The following is a 21,152-nucleotide window of genomic DNA, read 5'->3' on the forward strand; positions in this document are numbered from 1 at the left end:
AATATGCTGCACTTTTATTTTTAAAGCCTGAAAGACTGAGCCTGAACCTTTCTAATGCACTCTATTTTTAATCTCTTCAAGCAAAAGAAATGTAAACTTTTGTGCCACTGTTGGCATCAAAATCAACTTGTAAACTGAAGATTCTATTTTTCTATTGCTCACGGTGGCAATTTGAAACATGAATAAAGCCAATTAGTAATAACTGCCTGAAAGTGGACTGGTTAATGCTCAGCTGCAGGAGGAGGAACCGTTCGTCCCCAGTTGCTCTCAGTGGGTCATTTAGCCCTAAGGAGCCCTTCCCATGTTAAAGAACAGTTCTCAGTTGCAGGGCTGCCCGTAGCAAACTACGTCCTGGTGTAGAAATAAACAGCAAATGCTGGTCCTACAGGAAAAGATAAAGACATTGCAGTTATTTAAATGGTAACAGCAACTGGATAAGAGCGAAACAACGTCAGTTACTGCAGATACCCAAACAGAGCAGCACACGTGCTGGAATATTCAGGATTTGCCACAGATGTGGATGATTGGGTTTCATCAAATGATCAGACGTACCTCAGAGAGCTTTCTTGTTTTATTCCCGACTTACAGAAATGTACAGCTTTTACAAATACTGTATTTTCCCTTTAGTTTTACAAATCCTGTAACTAAGTACGTTTTTAGCATCAGATTTGCTGTCAAGTAACACAGTATGGAGCACCCAGCCTTTTGCTGCTGTGCTTTTCAAGAATAGCTCCTTGGTTCTTTTATCCCTTCCCCCCCCCCTTTTTTTTGGCTGAGAGAAATCAGGACCCCAATATATAAAACCAGACAGCTGCGAGGGACAGAAAGTAAAACTACTTTCTAAAAATTAATCATAATAAAAAAATAATGCCCATTTAACTTGTATGTAGCTGAATAGCTTGGAAGTGGACGTTGATGTCATTAAAAGCCAAGATGTGTCACACAGTACCAATTTAGCCTTCCAGAAGAGAAATAACTACGCATAAGAATCACCAATGCAAGCAAGCTAGAGAAATGGTAAAGCCAATAGCATGCAGGAGCCTGACAGACATGTCAGTGTTAGGCCTTAGGATCCAATAGCTCAGCTTTTTGCTTGATTTGGCTCCCACTGGGAGCACTTCAGGTAATAAAGAAGTGTTGGCACTGCTGCCCAGAGCCGACAGAACAAAGAGCTGACCAAAGAATGGAAAAACTCATCAGTATTTCAGCTATTTAGTTAAATCAGGGGTTGTAAATTCGTATTAAAGCTGTGATATTTTGCACCCCTGCCTCTGATTACTGAAGAAAAAAACAACTGGCCAACCTTATAATGAAGTGAACATGGCTGTGCCTGAAATTCTGCAGCAAACATCTGGGGTCTCATGTACTGATGGGGCAACCAGGGTTACCCTGCCCCCCAACAGAAGGGTGCACAGAGCCCAGGAGCAACACAGACCTGCACTGAGAGCCTAACAGTGGCTCTGTGTGCCAGCATTCAGCTTCACCCTTGGCATGTAGAAAGTGGTACGAAGCCCAGAGCGCTGCTTCTGCATCTCCCTGGACTGAAGTCTCCCTCAGGCCTTTCATAAGGCCAACTTTGTCTACAGCCATTACAAAAAAGCCCTTTTCTAACCCCAAACGTTTCACCCAAGTGGCTCAGTCACCGTCTTGCTGCTCTGTGTGATGTGACATCTACCCTCTGTGCACCGTATCCATGCTCGGTCCCACTGAGGCAGAAGCAGGGAGCAGCAGGACAAGGTGGACCTGCAGGGATTGCTAAGAACAAAGGTTGCACGTATGGCCTGAGTCGTAAACAACAGCACAACGCTGCACGCCACATCGCCCATGGTACCGTTTCCCTTCAAACACATTAAACATGGCATCAGCTCTGTGAGGTAGGCATTGCGTTTTGCACGTGGAACATTTGAAACAGGAGAAAGCCCTCATTAACTGAGGAGTTCATTAGACATCCAGCTGGTTGTCTGAATGCAGCCCGAGCCCACTGTACTGAAAAACAGCTGCGAGGTCCTGCTGCATCACCAGCTCCCTGCCCAGGCTCTGCTTTGTAAGATCTGCAAGGAGCCACTGGGAGCAGAATCCAGAACTCCCTCTGGACTGAGCTGCAATCAGCTCAGGAAGGAGCGATGCAGGAGCAGCCCTCCACCTCTGCCCAGCTCATCAGGGACCTCCCCTGGCAAGAGCCAAGCACCCAAGGCTTTGACAGCTGGGAGGAGAGCAGCACGTGCCCTGCTTGATATAAAATCAAATGAATCCAGCATAACAGAGAAGATTCTCAACCAGAGCAAGCTAATGGCAATCTAGAAATCACAGAACCACAGAATGGCCTGGGTTGAAGGGACCTCAAGGATCATGAACCTCCAACTGCCTTGCCACATGCGGGGATGTTCTACTGTGGGATGAGACCAACCAGCCATAAAAAGCTGAAGACCTGAAACATCACAGAGAGGGAAGGGCAAGGTTTGCTCCCCACGCTTTAGGAATCAGTTTGGATTTGTGTTTCTAGCATCTGAACTAATGGCAGGGTTTCACATTCAGGATACACACGTGCACTTTCAATTCCAGGACTCTTGATTCTCCAGAGCAAAGGCAGTGCTTTGCTTTTCCCTCTGTGTCAGATGCTGAAATCCCAGACATGTCCGAAATCACACAGAAGCTGAATTCATTTGGGAGAAATGGTGAAGTGTGCAGAGCAGCTGGGGAACTCCTGGACATCAGAACTGTCCCAGGACCTGCAGAACTGGGTTACCTGATCAATGCACACAGTGATGTAAGCTGGGGGAATCATTTCCTTGGCTCTGCTCCTTAAAAAGAGGACAATAAAACCTCCAAGCAACTCACATAAGGACATCATCTTCTTTTGTTCCAATTGCTGGGGCTCTTTTCATCTTTGTGCTTCAAAATCACTGGTTAAAGAAGCAGGGTTAGAAGGAATCACTCTACGTGCACCTTCTCCTCACCTGCACGTGTTCTTCAACCTTAAGAAAAGCTCAGTGAGAGGAAGAAAGGTGGTCTGAACAGTGAAACGTGGCCACGGATACCTGAGTTGCTGTGCTGGAAGAAGCTACACCTCCACCACAAACTGCTGCAGCTCTGCCCCAAGCCCAGCACCACCTGCTCACAGCATTTCTTCACCCTGGGAAATGTTCCTCTGGAGCCCAAGAAGCTTTGGGCTCCAACTGGACCTTGCAGGCACGCAGTGCTCAACGTGCTTTGCACAGCAGCATCCAGCAGCCACAGGGATCAGAAGGAGATGCATCTGATCGTTCAATCATCAGTCGTTCCTTTCTCAAACAAAGTTCATCCCGTTTTAAAAAAATAACAATAAAAGGCAATTGGATTTAATAAAAACTCATTTTTCAAATTATAAATAAGTTAAACACGAACTTAAAATAAGCTGTTATTTGAATAAATACGTTTCAGTAAGTGCCCAAATACATACATGTTTTTTTTTTTTTTGTCCCCCTCTCTACAGCTTTCAAGTTAGCTCACGTTTTGAAGACTTCCATAATACTGCCATAATATTTTGTGCCTTCAGGAAATAAAATATTGCTTTTCTTAGCCCTTTATCATTTGATTTGGTTCCCATCTACTCTGATGAGACGGGTCAGATCCACCTATTATTGCTTGTAAACCTGAGGAAAAAGGAAAGGTATCTTTAAGAAAGATGCTGCTCATGGTGGCAGGGTCTCTGCCCCTACTCTCTAGAGAACAGTTTTGATTTTTGTGTCTCGATGGGTTAAAAAGAATCCAACACATTTCCTAATAGCATCCCGTCAGATAGGAAGAGGTTTTAAGTTTGACCTGGATCTAATCTCTAAAACATCCCGTCCATATGAAAGTATTTACAGTTTGCTTTGAGTCCCTGCCCTTGAAATGCCCACTTTACCTTCTGACGAGCAATTGGGCACTCAGAAAACGAGATTCATTTTGCTACAGGTGAATAATCCAGTCCTACAGACCAATCAGGTAAGGCAACATCAGTCTCCTCTACCACGCGAGGGAAAAGGACTGATTGGAAGGAGCCCTTGAGAGTTGAGTAACACACAAATTCATGCCAACTGACATTCATCCAAAAACACAATTTAAGAAATATTCTGCTGAGAAGTAGGCATCTGATAGAAAACTACGCCTGCCGTTTCAGCGCTGAGTCCCCTGCTGGGAGCAGAAGCTCCTCGCTGTGCAGTGGGTGCTGCCTGCGGTCGCACAGCGCCTGCCCCACTGCTCAGCCCTGCTGAGGAACCCTGAGGTTCTTTGGTTTGTGCACAGAGCAGCTCCGGGGCGGCCAGGAAGCCCTGAGCGATGTTTCCTCGTGGTGCAGCCTCAGCCCTGCTATCTGGACAGATGGGAGCTGCTCTGCGAATGGCTGGAAGATGTCGTGGCTCCGCTCAGCTGGGAAAATCCGCTGTTGCAAGATTCCAGGCTTGACATGGATCCCCTGTCATGGGACAAAACGGATGTGTTTGCTAAGGCAGGCTGCTATTTCATGGATAACTTCAGATACCTGACATCAGCTTTCTGTAATGCTTAGAGAAGTACTTTATTTTTTGTCCCATCACATTCATAGAATCCTAGAATGGCCTGGGTTGCAAAGGCCCACAATGCTCACCCAGCTCCAACCCCCTGATGTGTGCAGGTCGCCAACCAGCAGCCCAGGCTGCCCAGAGCCACATCCAGCCTGGCCTGGAATGCCTGCAGGGATGGGGCATCCACAGCCTCCTTGGGCAACCTGTTCCAGCGCCTCACCACCCTCTGGGGGAAAAACTTCCTCCTCATATCCAACCTAAACCTCCCCTGTCTCAGTTTAAGACCATTCCCCCTTGTCCTATCATTAACAACCTCAGGGTTCCTTTGTATCATAATGAAAAGTTAACTGTCACTGACATTTTGCTGACAGCAGGTATTACAGCTCTTACAGTTTACCTGGGAGTGCACAGCTCAGTGAGCCCAGGTGCTGCAGCCCACCAGGCCACAAGTCCCAGCCCCTGTGTTTCCAGCTGCTGTCTTCAGCCCCTGCCAACCCAGCTTGCAGTCCCCATTGCTACGACTGCTTGCTGTGTCTGCCACATTTTATGTAGGTGGAGCAACAGGGAAATGTTTGAGTAACTTGAGTCTTGCAGCTTGCTGCTGCTCTGAGCCCATGGGATCTGGCCAGGCCACATTCCCAAGGTCAGCACCCACCTATCTGCAAGCCCAGCCTACCCAACAATTCCTTCCAGCTCCTACTGCAGTCCTTGCAAACTCTTCAAACTTCTGAATGATTTTGAAAAGGACGCTTTGTGTTAAAGGAGGCTAAACAGATCCTGCAGAGATGGATGCACACGCTGTTGGGAAGATGCTCTCAAAGTCACATCATCATTCTTAAATGCCAGATGAAGAATGAATGAAACAGCCCAGCTGGTATTCATTCAATTACTTCTCAAAATGTCCCCCACTGCTATCAAAAAGTCCATCTCCCAAACAGCTCCCACACCTCAGGCAGCTGCAATCAAGAAGCACAAACCCCACTGGTGGACATCCATCCAAAAGCTATTTACTACAAAGAAAACCCGATTGCCTCCCACGCTAAGGGAGATCATTGCCACAAAATGCCAACTTTGCGTCCACCTGACTTATCAGCAAACACAAACCTTCTAGAGATCACTGGTACCTGGGTGTTTAAAGTCACACTTAGTGCTCCCACGTGGCTTTTTCATTGCAAGTTGCACAGTAAGCCTCCTACCTGAAGTCCTTGGATGCAAGCACCTCGTAGTAGTAAATAAGCTTGCACTTGTGACTGGAAACTTGCAGAGAGGCGAGAACATCATCCACCCGAGGGAGGCTGGTGCCAGAGCAGGGCAGGGGACCGTGCATTTTCCACTGGAGAATGTAGAAGCCGGGCCAGCGAGTCACGTGGGACCCCTGGAAGCAAAAGTGCCACTGAGTGCCCACTGTGAGCCTCACAGCTGAGCGGCTCGGTGAAAGACCTCAGCTGCTAGTTACCGACCTGGGGAAGCATACATCATTCACTTCATTTTACATGCCTGAGCCACACCTCTGTAATGCTAGTTTAAAACCAACCAAACCAAAAACAAACCCCCAAAACCTGAACAACAACCACCAAACAAAAAGGTTATCCATCAAAGGTTATATTCCATCAGTTTTTTATCACAGATTACGGAATCTCTTTGCAATGGCTATGTCTAAACTGGAATCACAGCATGGTTGGGCTGGAAAGGCCCTCCCATTCCCCAGCCCCACTCCTGCCATGGGCTGTGCCCCCCAGCTCAGCTGCCCAGAGCCCATCTGTGGCCATGGGCACCTCCAGGGATGGGCACCCACAGCAGTGGCTCACCGCCCTCTGAGTGAAGGATTTCCCAACATCTAACCTAAATTCACCCCTCTTTTAGTTTAAAATCATTATAAAGTGCAACAGTAGTCATTTTCACAGGGAACTCAGGGGCGGATTGCCATGACAACTATTTCCAAGCAACTCACAATTTCCCATCCCACTCATTCCTTCCCTTCTCCACCTGCAGACCATGTTGGAGCACGCTAGGACTGCAAGGCACAGGCCAGGACACACACACCTCACCTGGATGCTCTCTCCTTCCCTGCAAACCAGTGGAGATTCCACACGGCTGTAATCCACACCAAGGACCCACGTCTTATCAATCAGCTGCACGTTGTCCCCAGCAGCAGAGGTACTTGGTAACGTGGCTTCTTTATGACTTGTTTCTGGAGCTCTTTTTGAGTGGAAGAGGCTGAACACCACATCTCCCTTCAGGATGTCAAAGTCCCAGGTGATGACAGACTCCCCTTCCAAAATCTCCACAACTATCTGTAAAGGAAATACAGCAAGCTCATGCACAGTGACAGGCCAGGTACTTCCATTGCAGCCAGCCTCTGCCTTCCCACTCTGCAAACACGCTTTTCCTACAGTCTGCCAGGTAAGGGATTGGCCCCATTCCTAAGGAGGATACAGATTGATTCCCATTGCCAGCTGCTGCCCCAGGACCTTCTGCTCAGCCATTTTTATGCCATCTCTCCCCTGTATCAGAGCTGCTTGTAAATCAGTTGCCAGTTCTAGGAAAACCTCCATGGAACAGCAGCAAAGAGCACCTTCAGGACATACTCCAAAAGGCACTGAGGCTTTTTAAGGAGCCCAGGCAAACCAAGTCAGTGTTATCCACTGCCAAGAAGCCACGAACAATTCTGTTGAAGTGCTCCTTCTTTGGATGCTCTCCTTCTTGATGACCCAGCTTATGTATCACCACCACCCTTGCTAAGCCACCGAGAATGGAAGCAGTACTACCAAAAGAGAAGCAGAAAGGGCTCCATTTCCCCCAAAAGAATGAGGAAGAGACTGCATCCAACAGGAAATCAGGCCATGGGAAAGAAAAGCATTGCTTCTACATTACAGTTCTTAACCTCTTGACCTCTAGCTGTTAGCTAGCCTTGGGCTTCCCACTAAGCACATGATGCTGCTGAAACACATCATGCTCAATGCTTTGGAGCTCTCTGCTGTTCTAATCAACTTCAACAAAAGGAACACATCACCGGTATCAGCTCAGCACCTTCAGCTTTCTGATGCTCTGAAGGTTTGTACCTCGTGTGGAGCTCCTCTGAGGACACTTGCAGAATGGTAGATAGTTTCTGTCCATAGTCGGATGTGATCTGCATTCTCTGGCTCTTCATCCGTTTGATAAAGTGACTTGGGAACGAGCCCACCCTCTGGAACAGTGCACTGGAAGAGCCACACAAACAAGTATGAGGGTTCATACTAAAAGCCAGTGGTAAACTGCTGAGTCTGAGCACCTGCCTGCTGTCGGACACAGGACAGACATCCTCAGCTGGTGTAAGATTCCACACAGTTTATTTTTACTGTGATGATTTAAGTTCTGTTGAAGGAGCTGACCTGAAATTCCCTTCTCTGGGACAACACCACAGCTTCAGAGTGCATGAATTAACAGCAGTGACACCCCAACCCCATAACAGAAATCAGAAAGGAGCAGAAGGTTGGTGGGGTGGGAGGGTGCATAGGAGGAGATTTGAGGGAGCTTAACCATTGCAAATTCCACCCATGCAACAGGAAGGAAAACTCACCATGCAGTCTCCTCCTAGGAAGTCTGGGATCACCTCTTTGTCTACATAGTCTACCAGCCCTCCTGGACCCTGGTAGTTATTCCCACTGTAAATAAGGAACTTCTGCCTTGTGTTCTCGTTGATAAATGGACTGACCTGAAATAAGAGGTGAAACAAAGGACACCTCTGTCACTGAGCAAAGTTGGAAACAACGCTGAGGTACAATCAAACACGGATGCTTTGGAATCCAGACTGGAAGACCCCATTGGCAGGAATGCAGACCAACAGCAGTATAGAACTCCATAGAACTCCTCAACACTGAAGTTTTCTCCCAAAGAGAGGAATAATGAGGAAGAAAAGATTTTCTACTCTGGTAAAATAAGCGTGCACTCACAGCATCACAGACAAACCTCTCAAGAAACGTATCAGGCACATTCTTACCTTGCCATCACAGCCAGCAAGCACCAGGCAGACACATAGTGATTTCTTTTCTCTTTACTATCGTCCAGCACGAGACTAAGAACTATTTGTCTTTTTCCATTAACATGAAAACCCACCACATCTGGGCTACCACTGCTGCACCAGGATTTACAGTTCAGCTCCTCCACCCTGCCCTGGCAGAAGGACAGCCACTGGAGCCAAGCACATTGGCTCTGTAGCAAAGCTGTGGCCTCTTCAGGAGATCAGCCACGAGCTATCTGCAAGTTCATTCACTCCCTGACTCTTTGAATAAGCAGAACTCACGATAACCAGATGATTCAGCTCATTGTACATGCACTTATGATCCTACCGTCCTGATTTCACCCACCAGAGTCCAAAGCACAGGAAAAACTCTGGGTGCTCGCACTATCAGCAGTCGCCCCAGAGTTTCAGGGTAGTTGTCCTCTACAACCTCAATAATCCGAAGTAGGGCCTTGACTCCAGGCCGCCAGAGGTGCCGCATATTCAGCCCTTCCAAGTCTACCAGGCACGTCCAGGATCTGAAATAAAGATGAAGATGACCAGTCAGAGCCTTCACTGCACAGTGGCTCAGCATACGACCCACAGAAGGTTTCAGTAACATCATGGGTCAAACAGGACCTAAGGAAGCCAATGAGAGAGGCCAGCAGTTCCAATGATGAGCGGATCTCTGCCCACACAGCATGCAGCTTGAACCCAGAGAGCTTTCAGGACACCAGATCCAAAAAGGACAAAAGAAATGCTCAGCCCCAAAGGCAAGAGCACAAGCTGTCAGTGTGGAAGAAGGCAAAGGTGTAACAGCATATTGCTAAAAGACCTACAAATTGTATTTTGAGATGGAAGTGGAATCTGGTAGGTGGTTTTGTTTTTCTGAAAGAGAGGGAACGTCAAGGTTCTGAATTAAAATCACTGTAATTGTGTGGTTACACTCATCTGAAGGGGGACAGAAAAAAAATGTAAGGAAGAACCAATACTTGCTTTCATATGGAGCTGTAGAATTAGGCCTGCTATGTAAGATACCCCAAGTCCAGGCAAGAACTGAATGCACGACACAGACCACACCGCTGCCTGCAGTTTAACCCTAAGAACATCATCTAAAAGCCCCCATGGAATTATTATTCTTACTACAAAGCCTATGAGGATACAAGAAAAATGGAAGTACTAACGTGATGGGGCGCCCAAAGAGGTTGGTATTCTCCTCACATCTCTTTTGTCCTTCTTCGTTAATTGACAGAACCTGAAATTAAGGACAGTATAGACTTGCATTAGCCCACGTATGACTGAGGAACCTGGAAAGCTCCTGAAACCTCTCAAAAAAAAACCCACCAGAATCCAGAAATATACCAGTCTGATTACTTACAGTGTGCAAAGCAGTGAGTCAATGTGTAGAAAAATACATTTAAAAGCTTTTCTACTGAGAAGTTCAGCTGAACATGGAAGATACAGAAAATCTAAGATACAGATATCTACAGATACTGAAAATCTAAGATAGAGTACAAGAGTCCCAAGGTCAAATGCTGAGTTGCATAGAAGGGCATGGAAAGCTTACAGCTGAGCTGCATGTTACCAGAGAACATCCTTCTGGTCCATTCACACCATCACAGAAATACCACTTCCTGCACAGGAAGAGAAGCTGTGCTATGCCAAAGGTGTAGCTTGGGGTTGCCAGTCATGAAACACAGGAATAACTTGTAGATTACTGCTGCACTACAGCAAGGCTTTTACACACCAAGAGAAATACAGCTCCTCAAGTGGGAAACGAATGCAGATCTTACGTGTCGCAGCAGTGACTCTTCTCCCAGGGCTTTCACCAAACCTTTTGTGTCCATCTGGCCAAGACGAAGGATGTAGAGCGGTCGCCCATCTTCAAAACAAATATACAGGTTTAAAAAACAGTAACTGGCCTTGAAATGCTTGGAGACATCAAGATCTTCAGTGAATGCAGGCATGCAGGTTGTTATCCTAATGCACTCCCCAGTCGTAGTGTCCCCTGTGGCAAAACACTGCTTGGTCTTTGCTATTCTCAGTGCAGTGAGGACAAGGTAAGAGCAACACAGCCAGACTGTCTGGATGTGGGATCTCCCCTCAGATTTTAGGGTCTCTCAGCATCAAGCACAGAACAAAGTTTCTACTGCATACAGATGTGTCCAGAGCCTGCCAGCCTATCACTCCAATACCTTTTGCAAATGCCACATTAAATACTTGAACAGGATAAAAATCACACCCCAAGGACGTCCTATCAAAGAGATGCTGCCCTGCACTAGCTCTAGTTCTGCCTGGTTTGTGGGGAAGAAAACAAAGGAGCTACAGCAAAAGAGAGAGGCTGTCTATTTGCAGATGTTAAAACTCCTTTGTCAGTGTTTAAAGGACCAACACAACCTTCTCCTAAAAACACAAGTGACTTATGAGGTCTTACAATGGGAGCTACACTGATCAACGGAAGGGAGGAGCTTCTAACCTCTGTCCTGATAATGCCATCCTCCGGTGTAGTACTCATCCAGCAGGGCTGGGGGCCTCCAGGACTGGAGGATGTAATCCACCTGGTACTGCTTTCTCCAGGACAGAGACTGGCAGAGCATCTCCCGAGCTTTGTCAATGTTGAAGTCACGAGCCCGCAGGAATCGAAGGATGTGCTCATCTTTGGGGATCTGAGGGAAGAGAGAAATGCTGAGGGTGGCTGCTTTTGCCACCACACCACAAAGAATGCAAACGAGCCCACAGGGCACATGCACCAGGCTTTAAATCCCCAGAGCCACGATAACAAAGGTTGAAGACACATTCCTTCTTCTTTCTCCTTTCCTAGTCCAGCCCAGTGCAGCAGGTGGTGCTGTGAGCATGAAAGAAGTGACAAACCTGCATCCCTTTGAGAGATACGGGCCAGTTAATTTATCTGAGCATTGCCCCTTCGTTATAAGGGCCAATAAGTCAGAAACCCCAATGAGCTCCGGGCTGGCTGAAGTTTCCCACTGCTACCTATCAACAAGGACAAACCAAACGCCTCTGCTCAGTAACACAGCTGCAAGTTCACCTCCCTGTAGGGCAAATCAGCAAAGGATGAGAAGCCTTTGTAGTAACACATTGCCTAAGGTACCCACGTGCTCTTTGGAGGTGCATCAGCACTGTCCACACTTCAAACAATTACCCATTAGCACCACATTTCAGCTCTTGAGCAGATCTCTTCTGCTTTGCTGCTGGTGTTGTTTGGACAGCAAAGCTTTCCAGTTCTTCCACAGGCACTCCCCATCCTGTTACATTAACTCTTACCAAAAGGGATGACCCAAACATCATGATATCCCCTCACTCAGTTCACAGAATCACATCATGGAATGGCCTGGGTTGAAAGGATCTCCAAAGATCATCCAGTTTCAACCCCCTGCCATAAGCAGGGCCACCAACCAGTAGGCCAGGCTGCCCAGAGCCACATCCAGCCTGGCTTTGATTGCCTCCAGGGATGGGGCATCCACCACATCGGTGGTATGCAGCTAGAACCCAACTGTTTTCACACTTTGTTAATTTCTCATCTCAGTTCCTTCACCCCAACTTCCCCAAAAAGTGTGTGACCTCAGTTCCTACATCAAGTTCCCATTAAAAATATAAACTCTGTAGAGCTGGGACAGCCTGCCCCAGAGCGTCTGTGCTCAGCACAATGCATCTGAGCCATCTGAGCCTTGCTGTGACACAAAACGGCTGCCTTCAGAATCAGAGCTCTTTTGTTTGCTCCCTGACAGGCTCATGAAAACAGAAAGAAAAGAAGAAAAGCTACCAGCAGTGTCAGGTTGGGAGCAACCTCAGTTGTGCAGCTGTAAGCAGTATTAAGAACTGAGTCCATATAATGGTGGGTGGAGCTCAGGAGTCTAAAGACAAGCACCTGCAGATGAGATGGGATATCAGTCCTGTTCAGCACAACGTTGTGTTTCAAGCACTTTGCATTTCACAGAAAGGAAAATGGCAGCTTTCCTAAGCAGGATCTGAGACGTATTTAGATGAACATCCCCAAATCCTTCTGCATCGCAGTAAGATTAAAGAGAGCAGAATTTTCATCAGATGATTTAAATTGCATTTTTGCTGCTCAGGGAAGCCATAACTCTCAGGACAAGAGAAAAAAACAAGCAAAAAACCAAACACCTACAACAGTCCTGGATATCCTGCAAGAGGAGGGAGAGGTCACAGCTGCTGCAGGGTTGTCTTTATTGGTTTTCAAATCTAGGCTGTATGTTCAACAAGAGGCAAATTCAGTGCTTCTGTTTAGACCAAAGAAAGGTGTCTCCAAGGGGACACGCTCTCTTGATTGTCTTTGCCCAACCAAAGCAGTAACTTCCATCTGCAAGAAGACAGATTTAATTCCACTCTGGTGTTTACCAGTGAAATTCTGTGTACTGTGTCCTACATGGCACAAATTCATTCATTACCATTAGTAGCTTTAAGTGCTTGCAGTTGTAACACTGTTTGAAGTTTGTGTGTTTGCATGAGGAATGATAAATCTGATTACAGAGTTTGTTTGGAAAGGGACAGGGACTGGATAGAAAACAAGGGGACTGAAGAGGAAGGAGGAGCTGCACACGCTCACAGAGCCTCTCCAAGAGCCTTGCTGTTTCACTTTGCTCATCTGCTTTCATTTTTACCTTTCCCAGCTACCATTTCCTGGCCTCCAAGAGAAGAAAGAAAAACCTACAGAACAAGGCAAGCAAACATTTAGAACATCCCTCCTCCACCTGAAACTGAGACCCTAGCAGATCACACACGTGGATAAAGCCTCACAGCCTTGCTCTCATCTAGGGCTCGTTTTCAGCTGGACACCCAATAGCCAAGACATCTCCTACCCATCACAGAAAGCCCACGCTGTTTCGTTTGACACGTCACTGCTGACCTGAAAGCCCACATCCTCTATTTGAGAGCATAACTACACCTGGGAATCCCTGCCTTTGCTTTGTGCCTGCTTGTTGTCAGCTCCCCTCCATCTGACAGCGGGTTGAAATGAGGGCAGACCCAGGTGGCAGCCGATATGCAGTACAGCATATTTTAGTAGTGAAGCTGCTGGTGGGAGCAGGTAACTACTCACATGGTTCACTCCCATGCACTCAGTTACCTGGTTGGTCGGGAAGCCAAGCCCAGATATGTGCACTCAGATCACCACAGCAGTGTGCTAGCAGCTTGCTGGTAGGTGTTCAGACAGTCCCTCAGGGAGTCCTTTGTTCTACTGTGTGTGTGCACGCATATACATGTATGTTACATAGTCCTGCCTATAGCAGCCCCCACTCTCTTGGGCACAGTCCAACTTACACAACCTGCTGCTGATGCTGCCACAACACCAGTGGCCTTGGACAGATCTGCCAGGTGCTCGGTGTTCCAAACTCATCAGCTCTAACAAACCCAGCAGCATTGCTGGTGCCTGGAGACTGTCAGCTCCTCAAAGACTTTCACGTCCCACCTCAGCACACACTGCTATTCTCTTCAGCCTCCCGTTTTCTGCTTAACTTTAACTTTTTCTCCATCCGCATCCACAGGTGAGAAAGATGCAGCAAAGCGTGCAGAGACTACTGGCACAGTTCCTTGTGAATGGCTTCTTTCAGAAAAGTTAGTGAAAAAAACAAAAAACAAGCACTGCTATTCCAAAGCCTATGAATGCAGACTGGTTCCTAATGATTCTGTGACTGACTGGGCAGTCATCTTATAGGCCAGTAAAATGTTACTATTGAAAACATATCCAGCTCTACTCTGTTGTCAAGGGAGATCCCTGCTCCAACCATCTCCCATTTTCCTCTTTTCCCAAGGTCTCATTACCATTACTGTTCAATTAATCCATCTCATGTCTATTGTTGGTCCTTTCTTCCTTCTCACTCCATCTCCCTGCATCAGTAAATCTGCAGACAGACCCCTCTGAAGACATTTGAGCTGCACCAGGTCTTTTCTCAGTCACATATTCCTTATTGTCCAGCCTGATATTGAGACTCCCCCTCAACTAAGAGGAGCTTACAAACATTACAGCAACCTCAGAGGTGCATCTAGCCTGTGGTACCCACATTGATTTTTGGGGGTAAAAGTACGTTTCTACTACACTAGCTGGCCAATGCTGGCTGTAGTTGCTCCAGCTTAGCACCCTCACCTCCTCTATTTCAGCAGTTTACACAATATACCTCACACCATGAGGTGAGGTGATCCCTACTTTCTGAATTCAGTGTGCCTTTGAAATGGTGCACTTGGGTAAAGGGGATTAAAACAAGATCAGAATGAATTCTGCTCTGAAGAATCCAGCCCTGGGCTGCACCAGCTTACACAACCTGCCTGATCCAACACGCACAGCACGCTGCTGACAGCATGCACTGAGGGGTAGCTAACTGCCTCTTTGATGAGCTGCAGCTGCCAAGAGAGGACTGTGCCATCAGCACAGCCTCCCCACCCTGCAGGATTGGGGAAACAGTGCATCCATCCCAGCCAGCCCAGCCCTGATCAGTGCCCACTGTAAATGCACAGCCAAACCACTCTGCCCGGGTACCACAGAGCAGGCTTTCCAACACACACAGGGCTACAGCTGCAGTCCGTGATGCTGCTGTCAGATCGCACCGGCTGTTCTCCATGCCAAACCCCTCACCTCACCACGACAGCTGAGTTTCAACACCCAATTATCACAACTGCTTTTTATTGCGGGACATCCGAGCTATGAGAACAGCTGCTTTCAGACTTGCAGAAGGGTTCTCTCCATGTTATCTACCCACCTTGCCTTTGTGGGTTTCTTGAAGCCACTGCCGAAGTCGGATCAAGCAGCTCTCTTGCATTGGAGTCAGCTGGCCCAGATATCGCTCGATGTAATCAGCATCCAGTTTGTCAGCTGGAGAAAGAGAAAGAGCAATTCGGAGAAGATGGGACATAGCCAGAAGAGAGGTATGTGGTTGTTTCTACACATCAGGTTACTCATTATGTATGCCTGAGAAAAGTGGGTGAGCAATCCCCATGGTGATTAGGGCACGAGGACACAGACTGTGTAAGACAGCAAAGCCAGGTCACTCCACTTGTCTCTCAGAACACTGATATTTCATTCAACCCTGACTATTCCAACAGAAGCTTTTAAAGAACTATCATCACAAGCTCTGGCACTCATCTCATGAACCACTCTGAGGCCTGGGCACTTAAATTCCTCAGTGTCCTAAAAAAACTCACTCACAATTTCAATGACAAGAGGCTAAAAAGCAGCTATTTGAAATATTATTCTGCTTGTAGACACCAGAGGGAAAGGGAGAATAGCTTGAACACTTCAGACAGCAAGGGAAGCTTTTGGCATGAGGATGCCCTGTGCAAACCAGGAGCCCAAAGTCCCTCCAGATCAGAGAGGGACAAAGGACAAGAGCTCTGAGCCTGCCAGCACTGAGAGAGGGACACAGCTGTGCTGTGCAAGGCTGGTGTGTGCAGATGCCAGTAAGGAAGACGTGGTACCAAAAGGGAGCAGCACAGGGCAGCGCTGGGCTGGAGACAGGCAGGCACGTGAGAAGGGCTGGGAGGAGGACTTCAGAGACAGCTCTACAACAGGCTCTTACTTTCCCCAGCAGATACCATCAGCTGCAGAATAAGGACTGGACACCCACAGCATGCACCGTCTCTGGCTGATGATACAGAAATGATATGCAGTAAGTGCTACTCCCACACAGAATGCAGAGCTAGCAAGCTGAGAAGCAGACCCGAGGAAGTTAATCACTTTATGAACATGAATATAAACAGAAAGAGCTGCTGTCCCCTTCTGCTAGACACAATCTGCCACTTTTAGATTAAAGTTAATCTCAAAGCACAGAAAGATTTCTCGTTCTCAGCTCCTATGTGGATTTGGATCGTGTTTGCAGGCAAATTGCAACAAAGAGAAGCTACAAAAGAAGGCCCACACAGAGCAGAACCCTGGAAAGTTCCAAGTTTCAAGCTTTTTCCTGAGTTACCTTCAGCTGAAAGAGCAGCTCTTTGCTTCTGAGAAGCGACAGCTATTTCCAATACCACCGACCTAAATTAAAAGGCTCTTTTCAAATCTGTCAGAGAAGCACCTTTAGTCCAGAAGGTATCATCAGGTCGATACACATAAAGATAAGGTTCAGTTGTGTGATTTTGTCTTAGATTGGTGTGGGGAAACATCCACTGAACCAAACAAAACCATGAGAACACGCACTGTGAAATGGAAAAAGTCTTTAACAGTAACTCATCGGCACTGTGCTCAGGATACTTCTAAGTTTCTCCAGTTTAAAGTATAAAATGTAAAAAAAAAAAAAAGTATAGTTCATAGTGTATAAAGTAAAAGAGTAAAGTTTAAAGTATAAAATGTCTTAAATATCAGATCAAAGCCAAAGGTTTTTCTTTAAGCTCAAAAGAATGCCCCTTATACTGCCTGTGAAGCTTTTCTCAGCTTTTCAGGCTGGGGGGAAACAAAGCTCAAACGTTTGTGTTGTTCTTGAAGAAGGAAAATAACATTCCCTCTTCTCCATCAGCAACGAGAAGAAAAAAAACCTCATGCAAAAAAAAAAAAAAAAAAAATATATATATATATATATATATATATATATATATATATATATAAATAAACTCATTATGAAATGCTACTCAGGGCATTTGAACTGCCAGCAGCTGCTGCTGCCTGGACACTGCATACCATCAGGGCTGACGGGCTCTGCTGGGGGGCAGGAGCTGCCTGTTTGCTCTGTGGGAGATCCCTGAGCCCCAGACTCGAGTGGTGCATCACTGGGCTCGTGGCTGGCTGCTGGGGCTTGCTCTGCCTTCTGCCCGTGTGCCACAGGAGGCGTCCAACGAGGGATGAACGTGATTCCTTGGGAGATCAGCTCCTTCAGGTAGTGCTCAATAACTTCCTTGCCCTGATAGAGGAAAATCGACGTTAGGAAGGAATACCCCATCTACTCAAAGCCAGCCAGATGCCAAAGATCCCCCCTCAGGATGGATGAGTGTCGCTGTTAGAGATAAGCAAAAGGAAAGCAGCCGTCTCCTTCCATCTGCATGAACCTCCAGGAGAAATGTCAGCACGTACAGATGGCCAGGCACACTGCAATGCTCTGGGTGGAACCCTCTTACAACACGTTTATCCTACTACCTGTCAGTCAGCCAGGCTGCTCCTCTGCAGCCGTGGGGAAGCACCTCTCCCTCGAGCAATTGCAGGGACAGTGCTGATTTTTTAGCCACAACTTTCTCTTCCTACATGAGAACAGTGTCCTCAGTGTCTGAGGAGCCTGGCACCACAGCACCCACTGGCACAGCCTGCTCCCTCCCCTGCACAGAAGCATTTCAGTGAACAGCTTGGTTTTGCTCGCTGCACAGTGGCTTTTTTCTTTGTTTGCCTTTCTGAGCAACTCCAGAGACATAAGCAGCAATAGAAGGCTACAGTAGGCCTGTTTACAGAAAAGAAAACAGAGATGCACTGACAGCAGGCACTTTTGTGAAGGCACACAGGGAAGCCCAGCTCACCCGTTTGATGTTGGACGTGTATTGCTTCATGGCAATCTTTTCCACCGTGCTTTCGAAGCCAAAGAATGACTTGATGTCGAGAGATGCAGACTGTTCAAAGCACGTCCACTCTTCATTCTCAGGGTGAACCTAAGCCCAAAGACAGACAGACACAGGGTTGGATGGCAGCAGGCAGCTCACAGTATGACAGGGCCCTCGCTCCTGGTACTGAATTGGGCTGAATTTAATTCCAGAGCTACACAGAGGGGCAGAAGAGGTGTCCTGCAGGGTGTTGACAGACCCACATCTAACAGATTGAATCCCCCAGAGTTACAGAAGCGTGTCATGAGTTGGACATGTGAACCTTTGTGGTTAAAGGAGCATTCCTCACGCTCACAAAGAACGTAAGCTTAAAACCCAGCACATCTGAACAGCTGCATGAATAGCAAAACTAAAATAGCAGCAAGACTGCTGTTTTGAAACTGTCATGGCAAAACCTCCTTGCAGAAGGCCTGGGACAACCTTTCAGTCTACATCTATAGCAAAGGAAGAAAAACAGGGCTTTTCTAATTCTGGGTAGGAAACTCAGCCGCTGAACATCAGCCTTGCCCACCAAACACAGCATGTGTGGGAGAACCAGGCATCTTCTCACTGCCAGTTCAACGTCATGGAATCCTAGAATGGCCTGGGTTGCACAGGAGCACAGTGCTCATCCAGCTCCAACCCTGCTGTGTGCAGGTCGCCAACCAGCAGCCCAGGCTGCCCAGAGCCACATCCAGCCTGGCCTTGAATGCCTGCAGGAATGGGGCATCCACAGCCTCCTTGGGCAACCTGTGCCAGTGCCTCACCACCCTCTGGGAGAAAAACTTCCTCCTAATATCCATCTTATCAGTGTAGCTGCTTCCCCCTGGTTACCCTACATATGATTAAAACCTACACAAGCTTTTCTTTTCATCTTCTGAACCTAATCCTTTCCTGGGGGGGCTCTGCCTCCTCTCTGCAGGTGCTGCTGTTCACAAACTGGTGTGAAAGGAAAACCCAGCCCACTCACAAATACACAGCGTGCTCTACAAAGGACACAAATTCCCTCAGGAAAAAATACAGCAGCTGCAAGAGAAGGATCGTATTTCTGCAAGTTGCTTCAGAGAACACTGCAGAAAAGGAAAGATGAGAATAAATCTGCTTCCGGTAAGTCCTGGCAGGGAAAAGAGAGCTGGTAAAAATAGAGCAGAGAACCATCTTGAGGATGCAGACAGCTTGCTCCCACTCTGTTCCAGGAAGAGCTCTCCTCAAAGCCCAGCTGCTGACGTTTCCTTCCGAAGGACTCAAGCCGGAGAGGCAGCACAGCCAAAATCAGCAAGTGCAGCAGCGTGAGCAATTCCAGAGTTGACCTTCCATGCATTTCACAACTGTCAACACCCTTCACAGCCATGGAAGCTTGATTTCCTGTCATTTTCAGGAAACGCCACGTAGCCACTGACTGATCTTTGGTTCAGGAACCTCCCCCTCACCATCCCAAATGGTTAACAGCTTTTCAACTGTCTGCCTTGCTTGAAGCAGAAGCTACTTAACAGTTTGCACACTCCCAAGAAACCGAGCTGCTGTCCGGCTGCCAAAAGGGCAGGTAAGTAACGGGATCTAGGCTTTTGTTTAGGGAACAAAAAGCAGTGTCTGATCTCTTCAAGAAACAGTCGAAGCTGTTTAATGGTGACTGATCCCTAATAGCACAATTAGAGTGAAATGGCACACTGTTGCTGAAGGTAGAGACACAGAACAAGTGACCCCAGGCCACAGATAAGACCTTTCTCCACACGTTTCACTCAGAGGGTGGTGAGGCACTGGCACAGGTTGCCCAAGGAGGCTGTGGATGCCCCATCCCTGCAGGCATTCAAGGCCAGGCTGGATGTGGCTCTGGGCAGCCTGGGCTGCTGGTTGGCGACCTGCACACAGCAGGGGTTGGAACTGGATGATCTTTGAGATCTTTTTCAACCCAGGCCATTCTATGATTATGATTCTATGTTCAGAGCAAGAAGATCATTATAAAATAGATGCTAAAGCTTTCACTTGTAGGCAAAGAGATAAGTTAGTTGCCAAGTTTTCCTGGCAACGCAGGTTTCCTCCTAGATACCCAAATCTAGATACATGTCCAAAATCCCAATGCTTTAACATCCTGAGTTTCAACTTAAAGAAACCCAGGGAACACTGTCAATTCTGGATCACCGTTCCTGTTTTCTGCTCTCACTCTAGATCCTAACACTCCAAAAACAGTCAACTTAAGGAAACTTCCCAGGCTCCACAAAAGCCCTGTTCCCCAAAACCCAATGGCCTTCCATTATCCAATTGTACTGTACAGTCCAGGGCTCAAATTCACTCAAGAAATATTGCTCTACGTGTTGGCACGTGGCTTTCAATCATTTCCTCACAGACAAATAGGATCAAGGCACTCACTGAGTAGCTGCACGTCTCAAGGACGACCACACGGTTGGCAAAAGTCTCATTGTGGGCTTCAATGCGGAGCGTTCGCTCCTTCCAGTTCACCGTGTTCTTCTGTATGAAGAAAACATACTCTACCCCTGCAATCTGAGAAGGGTGGAGAACCAAAAGGGGGGAAAAAAGCAAGAGGAAGAGAGAAAGAACAGCTTTAGGAATCTTCACTGGTTTGAACCTGCCAACAAAACTCAGCACTCCGTGCCCCTTGGATTCCACTCACCTTCTTTAGCAACCGAGGAGCATCCACGTTCAGCTTGCAGCTCCGTTCAATGACGTGGATTGCTCCATCGTCGCTTTTGGATTCATGCAGGATTTCACTTCCTAGGAAGACTGGGATCTCTGGACACGTAGGAAAGCGCTTTTCGTATGCCTGGAAGTAAAAAATAGAGCTGAAGTTTTTTTTTATATGCATGTATTTCTGCTTCCGGCCAGATCAACTAACTGGCTGTGAATTACACGGGTTGCCTAAAGAGAAACTGTAGATGCCCCATCCCTGGTGGTGCTCAAGGCCAGACTGGATGGGGCCCTGGGCTGCCTATGTAGCACCTGATCGAATGGTTGGCAACCCTGTCCACAGCAGGGAGGTTGGAACAAGAAGATCATCAAGGTTCCTTCCAACCCAAGCTATTCTACGGTTCTACTTGTTTCCCTTAGAGGATGCCTTTCTTCTCTGCTAAAAGGGGAGCCAATGAAGGGGGTGAAGTCAAATCCAAATACGT

General features: G+C 47.3%; 1 protein-coding gene across 6 annotated transcripts in view; it reads right to left on the reverse strand.

The window, feature by feature from the left end:
* Nucleotides 1–553: 553 nt before the first annotated feature.
* SEC14L5 (SEC14 like lipid binding 5) overlaps nt 554–21,152 on the reverse strand; it is a 38,317-nt gene continuing 17,718 nt past the window's right edge. For 4 of the 6 annotated variants that reach the window (XM_052680262.1, XM_052680263.1, XM_052680264.1 and 1 more), the window contains 14 exons: nt 20,654–20,803; nt 20,392–20,523; nt 17,965–18,093; nt 17,141–17,360; nt 15,234–15,346; nt 10,979–11,168; nt 10,296–10,384; nt 9,687–9,757; nt 8,870–9,041; nt 8,083–8,217; nt 7,586–7,723; nt 6,572–6,817; nt 5,720–5,898; nt 554–4,435 (listed from right to left, as the gene is read on the reverse strand). In XM_052680262.1, coding sequence (XP_052536222.1) covers nt 4,330–4,435; nt 5,720–5,898; nt 6,572–6,817; nt 7,586–7,723; nt 8,083–8,217; nt 8,870–9,041; nt 9,687–9,757; nt 10,296–10,384; nt 10,979–11,168; nt 15,234–15,346; nt 17,141–17,360; nt 17,965–18,093; nt 20,392–20,523; nt 20,654–20,803 — 2,070 coding nt within the window. In that variant the 3' untranslated portion in view covers nt 554–4,329. Of the gene's footprint in view, nt 4,436–5,178; nt 5,358–5,719; nt 5,899–6,571; nt 6,818–7,585; nt 7,724–8,082; nt 8,218–8,869; nt 9,042–9,686; nt 9,758–10,295; nt 10,385–10,978; nt 11,169–15,233; nt 15,347–17,140; nt 17,361–17,964; nt 18,094–20,391; nt 20,524–20,653; nt 20,804–21,152 lie in introns of all 6 variants that reach the window. The other 2 variants (XR_008206054.1, XM_052680266.1) reach the window with 2 other exon arrangements.

This window comes from Tympanuchus pallidicinctus, unplaced genomic scaffold (assembly GCF_026119805.1).
Source record: "Tympanuchus pallidicinctus isolate F22 unplaced genomic scaffold, pur_lepc_1.0 scaffold18, whole genome shotgun sequence".
NCBI lineage: Eukaryota > Metazoa > Chordata > Aves > Galliformes > Phasianidae > Tympanuchus > Tympanuchus pallidicinctus.